General features: G+C 38.5%; 1 protein-coding gene across 1 annotated transcript in view; it reads left to right on the top strand.

The window, feature by feature from the left end:
* The window catches only part of nrg1 (neuregulin 1), a 46,022-nt gene that overhangs the window by 22,435 nt on the left and 13,973 nt on the right, over window positions 1–9,614 (top strand). The window contains 4 exon segments of the mRNA XM_008301764.1: window positions 2,724–2,791; window positions 8,149–8,251; window positions 9,188–9,341; window positions 9,435–9,556. Of these exon segments, the coding sequence (XP_008299986.1) occupies window positions 2,724–2,791; window positions 8,149–8,251; window positions 9,188–9,341; window positions 9,435–9,556 (447 nt within the window).

Below are 9,614 nucleotides of genomic sequence, written 5' to 3'. Positions count from 1 at the left end.
ACAACTTCTTCAAAGCTCAAACATGTTTGAGTCAAAAATTAAAAGAACCACTAATAGTACGTATTCAGGGTCAATAGGATTTTTTAAAAATCAAATTTGACCCAATTTAAATTCTTTCAAATACCTTGACAGATAGATATTGGCTTATGAATTACTTTACTTGCTGAATGACTGTAAGTGGATGTTTCATGTCATGGGGGTGAGGGGTTCAGTCCCCATTTATACACTCACAAACTCACAGAATTTGAGGCGTGCTCACCACTACGTCTGTGAGGGGTCTGTGTGGCCACTCCCAAATCATGCAAAAGGGGTCTTCTTCAGATCTTTATGCATACCTTGTGTAAATCCTCCAATCTGTGGACTGGCAAAAACACAAAACTAAGTTGTGGCCTCACTGGTGGGAGGGACTAAGATGCATGACTTCATGATTAGAAAATAGTGATTTAACATGAGTCTTAGCCAAACAGTGCAGTCCAGGAATAATGGTTTGTCTGGATAACCGGTAGCTAATACTGGCATTCATGAGACACAACTGTTTGACTATATGTGTTCTTTTGGCTGTCTTAAACTCTTAAACCCTAAACTATTTTTGAAGTTTTCACCTGAAAAAACACCCTCAAGTTCAGTCAATAACAGCTTCACAACCGTAGGGTCAAAATAAACGGCATTTAGCAAGGCAGGAATAATTTTGAAATTAAGCAAATCCCTATCACCTGGACCAAGTGAAATTTGAAAACCCTAGAAAAACTGACATTTTTACTTTTTTCCCCAATTAAAAGCTTTAATAAGACATTCAAGCTTCATAACAATGAGTCAGTAACCACCGTTAATGGACCTCTTCTAAAAATTCTGAAATGCAATTACCAAATTTGATACAACAGAAATGAAGCACAATGCTCTCGAATCCATCTGACTAACAGAAGAACTATTTGGCCTCTTCAGTGATTTTGACAAAAAAATAGTAGGCAGTTGCAGACACAAGCTGGTCCAGGGATCTTCAGGGAGGAAAGGTTTAAAAGCACCATAGATGATGATTGTCTGTCGCACTGCTCAATACATGGATGTCACAACTGTTTTTTTATTTTATTTTTTTAAACAGAAGAATCAGAAATGATAATTTTCTCTTCTAACTATGCATTTCAGTGTGGTCAATGTAGTGTTAAAGTCAGACCAAGCTTTTTAATTTAGCTGATTCAGCAATGAATGGAGCTAACATCCTTACAAATGAGCCAGCGAGTTAGTTACCGAGCCATTCCACAGGTCCAGCAACAAAAAAGTAAAATTGAACAGGGGAGTTGTCAGAGCTGGCCCAACACTAAAATTGTTAGGACACTTGTGCGCTCTGTAGCCACCTGAGTATTGCTGCAGATTTTCCCCTCCTGAGAGTTTGCCACATTGCACAGAATCAGCGTAGCTTGTGTAAAACATTAAGAAGAACTCTGGGCCATGCAAAAGCATCTGTTCCCAGCATAGGACCATCCAATGTGTTAATGGAGAATAATAACTCTGCATTCTCCCAAGAAGATCCACCACTTGCTTAACTTCATGTGATTAATTTAAACTCACATGTTTGAGGTTTCAGAGACTTACTAAACATATTTACAAATCCTAATTTAAAATGTAAAAGAAAAAAATTATGGAATTTAAATGGAATTTCTAATATTTTTACATTGCATACCTGCAATATCAAACCCAATATGTTTGGGAATTCATTATGCTGGACAATTCTGCACCTTATGGTTCAATGTTGGTGCCGCACCTCAATGCTAATGCAAGAGCTAGTGTGTCCTATATTTTGCAAAATGGAAAGGTTAGAAAAAAGTAAGGCTGTGTGGTCCTAAATGTGAATGTAAACCATGCACAGATAAATGAAGGATGTGACAATATTGTAACTGTAACATTGTTGCTGGAGATTAAAAAATGTTGTCACTGATTGTAATATTGGATTTTCCAGTATTCGCCCATGTCATCGTTGCTGTTTGACAATAGAGTAGTACCCTGGATCATGACATGTTTTGTGACTATACACTGGATGTCTCTGTGTTGGTCCATATGAGGTGTGACAACAACAAAAAAAAAAAACAGGACATTGGTTGCGGATCACACAATTCAGCAGTCACGCAGTAATGAAGGTCATCATAGTGCTGCACAACATCTCAGGACTGTATGAGAAAAGCAACAGTTCAACTGATCTATTATCGTTCTTGTCACAGGTGGATTTCTAGCTCTAGCCGAGTGCCCTCTGTCACATAATGAACCTTGAGCAAAGGACTAAGATCAAGTTCTTGGCTAACTTGGAAAAAGCTCCAGCAGAAACCCTGCCCCATTCTGAAGCTTTCGTGCCACTCATAGGAACATGTACAGGACGTTGTTGCTCCTCTCACACATCCTTCACCATGGTAAGGGTTTTCTGCTGGAGCTTTTTCCAAGTTAGCCAAGAACTAGATGTTAGTCCTTTGCTCAAGCTCCATTCTGTGACAGATGGCACTCGGCTGGAGCTGGAAACCCACCTGTGAAAAGAAAGACAGTAGGTCAGTTGAAGTGTTGCTTCTTTCATACAGTGCTGAGATGCTGGGCAACACTATGATGACCTTCACGACTGTGTGTCTGCTGAATCAGCAACCAGTGTCCCCTGTTTCTTTTTTAACACCTCATATGTGGTCATGTCTTGTATGTAACAAGTAGGTGCTGTGTTTCTCTTTTCCTTTCTACCCACCAACCAGGTGCTTGCGGGGATTCACTGGGCACCGATGTGAACAAGCTGTGCTTAAGAAAGTCTCAGACCCAAAACGTATGTGAACACAACTGTATTCAGTCCCACATGTCATTGCTGGTGTTTCACCCCTCTCATGTTTTCTTCAAGAAGTGGTTGGGAATCCATGTTTACCTTGATAAGGCGTATCTCTATTTTTGTAAGCTCAAGTGGAGCAAAGTGAAACAGGGTTTAAACACCCAAGCACTCTCCTTTGCTGAGTAGTGCGCTGAATTTTGCATGTACTTCACATCTCATCACAACCCATCCATGTTGTTCAGAACAGTGAACTACGGTCACTTCAGGTATAGGTGCTGTATCTTATCTGGAGGTAAGACGTACTACCTACTTTGATTTCCATTCAGCTTCATCCTCATCCCCCCAGAAATCAAAACATATGAGAACATTCCAGTAACACCAGAAGTTGATTTTAGTGGTCCAGGTTAAACTAACAGCCATGTGGTTGGTGAGACAGCAATGATTCCGATGTTTCAAGTCAAAACTCAATCATTACAAAACATTTTTACTTTTTAAGTCCTCAAGTCTCTTTGTTTGACATGTTATATATCTGCCATACATCTGGGCCTGTATGTTGATTTTAAAGTGGGATTATGATACCCCAAATACAGGATTACATAACAGGCAAAGTACTTATCCTAAGTGGCCATGTAGGTACATGCAAATTTCAGTCTGTTGCAAAGAGAGTATTCACACAACTGTTTGTCATATAACCCCTAAAGTAACATTATGAATAAGAATTTCTCATTTAGAAATTATATGACAAACCAATTTATGTATGAAAGCAATAAATCATTAATTGAAGATTAGAGTCACAGACTAGAGCTGGACATACTGGTATTGCTGGCCCTCCCTCCTAACACCAGTGATGACTGTTGTGGGCTTTGCACAGCTCCTGTATAAAATAACTCCCTCTCTCTTCTTTTCTACTTCTTGTGTTTCCTACCCAGGTGTCCAAATGAATTTACTGGTGATCGCTGCCAAAACTATGTAATGGCCAGCTTTTACAGTATGTCTATTTCTTCTTCTATCTTCTTCTTGGACTGGAACATGTTTGATTAACAGTCATACCTGTTTGTCATTTCTTCTCCTTAAATCTTTCATTTCTGCAGCCAAAACCTTTTGCATGCTGAAGCTTTTCTTTGTTATTTTGTATGTTAAAGCTGAATGTGATATTGTTATACCTTTAAAATATAAGATCGTAAACTCCTCCTCTTTACTGCCAGTATGCTAAACATAGCATTTTTATACAAATTGAGCACTTCATTAAGAACATTATACTAATACGGGGTAAGGCTTCTCCTTGCTCTCACTAAAACCTATATATTTCATGGTAGAAATTCCACAAGATCATATGATTTGTACATACATGTCAGCTGCACATTCATGCTGCAAATATCCTGTTCCATCACATCCCCAAACTGTTTTTCTTTATTTGCATTTTTGTTGCTCACCTCTTGTGTCATTGCAGATCTCTTCACTTATGCTTTGTTGTGTTTCATGCTTCTGTGATCCCTGCAGTGCTGTAACTAGTTTCTCCTGCCCTCTTTGTCTGTGCACTCCAAATTGCATATCTTTTCCTTTTTAGTATGTAACACAGCTGCCCTTTCAGGGTACATACTGTTGCATGCGTTATACATACAGTTGGACATTCTGCTTTGTCACAATATTGCAACTTTAGGTTTGACCATTGTAATGCATCTATCCCTTGCTGTGCAGAGGATTGTGGGTTAGAATGGCCAGAAAAGCATGCAGGCTTGCAAGCTCCATGATGCAGCCAGATATACTAGGGAATCCTGCTACTTTTGGCACACTGCATTTAACATACTGTTTATTGGGAGATAATAAATCTTCTTCTGCAGTTCTAAACAGGGTGGTAGTGTGAGTATTGGAAAACATCCTATGTGTTCCAATACGATACTGTGTTCCCTTTTACCTAGTTCTAGTTCGTCTTACTACCTTATGTCAAGAATTCCAGCCATTCTTAACCTTGTGATTTTTAATACCTAACATTGAGCCTTGGACTATCTTCAGTGTACTCAAATTTTGCCAAGTAATCCCTGTTTTTGGCTTTACCTGTCCCCGTTATGAGTCATATATCCTGTCACTGCTGGTCACAGAAGCCTGAACTGTTGACACAGGGCAGGTTAGGTTCCTGAATTCATGCTTCTGATTTTGACCTACCATATGTAGCCTCAGCAGAAGTCCTGATTCATCAAATCAGGCCAGATTTTCTCAGTCAAAAACTGTCCAACTCTGGAGAGCCTGTGCCATTGTAGCCTAAGATGTCGGTTTTTGGCTGAAATAAATGTAACCCACAGTGATTTCCTGCTGTTGTAGCCCATCCAGCTCAAGGCTGGACATGTTCAGTCTGAGATACTTATCAGCTCAGCACTACTGAAAGGACTGGTTATCTGATTAACTAGAGCTGTTTTGTCAGCTCTAGCCAGTGACTCACTTCTGAGAACTGCTGCTCAATGATTTTAGATTTTTCACTATTCTAAAGTCTAGAGACTGTTGTACATTGAGATTAATAGATTTAGAAATAGTCAAACCAGCCCATAGCCCTTGATCTGCGACCACAGATCATGCCACAGTTAAAGCTGTTGTAATGGCGTTTCCCCCCCTTTCTGTTGGATGTGAACATTAACAGAAACTCTTGACGTATTTACAGGATTGTATTGCCATGTGATTGGTCGATTGAATAAATGCAAGAATAAGCATGCGCACAGGTGTTCCTTGTAAAGCAATCAATGACATGTACACCTGCCCACCTATAACATAGTTCAGTAGAGCTGAATTTGAGCATGACTATGTTTTAAACAGTAGGGCTACAATATCCAACTTGTGACACTGGATGAAAGGCCTGACTTTCTCCTTCTTCTGTTAGAATACAATCAAATCAGTTGCCAGTAGGAATGTGCAGGTAGAAAAGAAGATGCAGGACTTCATATATGCACAAAACTAACTGGGAGACAAGACACCAGTGATTTACAAGCCGCAGATAAAAACATCCATCCATCCATTATCTATACACCGCTTAATTCTCACTAGGGTCATAGAGGGGCTGGAGCCTATCCCAGCTGACTCAGGGTGAAGGCAGGGGACACCCTGGACAGGTCACCAGTCTATCACAGGGCCACACTTAGAGACAGACAACCAAGCACACTCACATTCACACCTACGGACAATTTAGAATCACCAATTAACCTCAACATGTTTTTGGACTGTGTGGGGAAGCCCCAGTAATTTCATTTCTGTAAATGCATCTTTACATGCATGCATGAATATTTCTAGTGTCACAAAGGTTGAACAGGATTCTCAAGCCTTGTTTCTCCTGTTACCATGGTGAATTGTGTTATCTATATCTTTATGGACATGCTTTACTCAGTGTTAACTTTAGTCAGATTATTGAGTTAATTGTTGTCATCTGTTCTGAAACTGAAAACTCTGTTACTCAATCCAGTGTTCAGGTTTAAATGCAGAGTTTGTTAAACCTGCTTTCTGAAACAACCCCTTGTTCCCCCCAAGTTACATGTGGAATTAAACGTGTGAAAACAAGTTAAAATCACACAGGAAATATGTAGAACACATAAGACACCAGGAACACAACAAGCTGCACCTGCAGGCAGCTACAAGACAGAGAGAGACGCTTTGTGGGAAAGTGGGGAAAGGTGAATGCAAGCTTCACTGGACTCTGGCTCACCTGTATCTGTAATTGTAATGCCACAGGTTAAAACACGTTATGATAAAACTTGTGTGAAAATGTTTGTAACATGTTGTCCCATATTACAACATGTAATATGTTGTCACCTGCGATGACATATTTTCACATGAGCTGTAGACGGTACCCTGGAAACATTATATAGTTTTTTTCTGTAAGAGTTATGTCAGTGTATAATATATTTTCATTTAGTTGGTGTCAGTTCTCAGTATAGCCTGTGATTAGTATAACACAATAAGAAACCAGAGATCTGGCTTATATTTGTAGTTTTTGGCTGTGGGATTCCTATGTTACCTTTTAATGCATGTGTTTGTATTGTCATAGCAATTTACAGCATGGCTTTCAATAATTACCTCATCCGATAAATCTTTTTTTTCCCCCATGACAGAACATCTTGGGACTGAATTTATGGATTACTGATTACTCATTTTCCCTCGTTTATAGATGTGAGACTGTGACTGGATTATAGTCTTGACCATCAGAACAAAGAATATATCACATTCTACACACATTTTTAAAATAAAAAACAGCACCAATGCATCAGTAATGTTTATGACAAAGCACTGTGGTGTATCTGCAAACTAACAAATATCACAAGTGCCATTTATTTGGGCACATGTAAAAGACAGAGATGTTGTACATTTCTGTTCAGCTCAGCATGAAACAAGTACAGCATCACTGTCACATCTCTTTCCACCTTTTTCAGACAGTCTGTTTTAAACTGTTTATTTTATCCTCTCTTCCTTACAGCAACTCTACATAGTTTTGCCTCTTCTCAGACTAAGGGCAGAACATCTTATCTGCTCACATTTTCAAAATGTTATAAAATTCTTATGCAATTTCTACCTACAGGGGAAAATTTCCCTCTTGGGAAATTAATTGACAATTATATACAATCATTTGCTTGTGCTTGACTGAAAAAAAAAAAAACATGTCACCCATCTCCCATTTTACCACTGATTTATGTTACGCTGTAAATCACAGGCAGTTAAAGGAAGTACATCACAGCTTCTGATGTTGTAAAATCATTCTGAAATAGGAAGACATAACTCACCAGCATATAAAACTATGGATGTGATGCTCTGTGCTCGTCAGACAGCTCTGATGAACAGTGGAAGATATACAAGCAAAAGGACAGGCAATTTTTTGAGAGGGATTTTTGAGAGATTTTTAGATCATAGATCAAGGTTCAAGTTTTTTATTTTATTTTTTTGGAACAATCAGGACTAGATTTGGGTCTGAGAGAATTTTAACTTAAGGAGAAACCGTTTCAAAATTAACTGAACGTATCTTGGTAATTTCTGTTGGCTTTTACCTATGAGCCTTGGTATACTGTACACTGATTCAAATGCACCTGCAGGAAGCTAGAATAAGGTATACCAGTCGATTTGAAAACCATTGTAAGGAATAAAATAAAATATTTATGCAAAATTTGCTTATTTTCCCACTGTCAGTGATAATTACCATGTTTGGGTACTTTGAGAATTATGGTCAGATGACAAACAGATTATTAGTTGCTGTAAATGTGAAAACCTTCTTACAGAACTTCTTATTGTTTGGGTTTATGTCTAGAACAGTCTGCATGTATACATGTGTATGTGACTATGTGTGTTTAGGGCCTGATGTTTTAAAGAATGGTTGTCCTCTTTTTCAGAAGCTGAGGAGCTGTATCAGAAACGTATTTTAACAATAACAGGAATCTGCATTGCACTCCTAGTCGTTGGACTCATGTGTGTGGTTGCCTACTGCAAAACAAAGTAATTAATGTCACATTTTATGTTTGCTGCATAACATGAAGATATTCTCCCTTATTTTATATTATAGTGCCAGAATAGTGAACCCAAATCCCCACATCTTCTCTACTGTGAGCTGGATGGTTATTCAAAGTATCTGTAGTCAGTACAGTACAATCAGTAAAGCACAACGTACAAAATACTTCACAGTTCCACAGGAAACAATAAGTACATGCCGACAAAAAGAAAACAAGAGAGCAAGTGAATAATTATTTACATCAAGACAGAGAAAAAAATGTTTGTCAATTTGTCATTACTCAGCTCTGAACTAATTGGAATCACACATGATACTTATTGGCCTAACCATTAATCCAGGTGGTCCAATAGGCAAGATAAGAGGAACCACTGGAAAGATACGAAAAATCAAAGTTTGACAATGTTTATAAATAGAAATTACAAGATTGAATACCTGAACATTGCATTTTTTTTACAGTTTGAACAGTTTTATTGTGATTCATTTGCAGAAGACCATGAGACATTCAGGCACTAAGCTCCTCCTGATGCCTGTATAAAATAGTACCATTAACACATATGCAGGGTTTTGCACACACTCATCTGTAGAGCAATAAACAGAAATTCAGCCAAACCAAATGAGCTGAAAAAAGTTTTGGGATTTTGGAATGCTTTTGGACACTATGACAATATTGCAAACTGTATGTTGTACCTGATCACATTACAAAAAATATATAAAATTACCATGACTACAGTCAAGTCCTTGATGAAATTTGGAATAAATGTATGCAACAAGAATTCTCTTTGGGATGAATAAAGTTGCATCTTATCTTATTTTATCTTATCTTATCTTATCTTATCACCTTTTGGTAATGTGACATTCCCCTCATATATGTTGTCCAATTGTCATTTGAGCTGCTTCACAATAGTTTGTTTCTTCACAAACAGGAAGCAGAGAAAGAAACTACGGGACCGTCTAAGGCAAAGCCTGAAGAATAAGAGGAACAACAATACCAAAGTGGTCACTGGTTCCCACCCAGCAGGCTCCACTAGAGGACGTCAGATTTCTAACTTGCCACTTCAAGATTTGCAGCTTGTCAAAGTATGCTATTAGTTCCAAATAAAAGGCATCAAAACTTGAATTTGTACATGTATAACAACTGCCATTCTGGTTTCTGATCCTCTTTTTTAACAGCAATGTAATGGGACGACTACGCAGCATGCAGCTGAGAAGGAGACAGAAACGACCTTCTCCACAAGCAAATATGCCTTATGTGCGCATGACCCTACCACACTCACCCAGCTCTCCAACCAAAGGTAAGGACAAACAATAACACTAGAGGGTCCCTTTTGGAAATCTGGTTGAGTTTCAGTC

This window comes from Stegastes partitus, unplaced genomic scaffold (genome assembly GCF_000690725.1).
Source record: "Stegastes partitus isolate 25-593 unplaced genomic scaffold, Stegastes_partitus-1.0.2 Scaffold1708, whole genome shotgun sequence".
Classification (NCBI taxonomy): Eukaryota; Metazoa; Chordata; class Actinopteri; family Pomacentridae; genus Stegastes; species Stegastes partitus.
The sequence above is the reverse complement of the archived record's forward strand: the minus strand, read 5'-3'. Positions and strand labels throughout refer to the sequence as shown.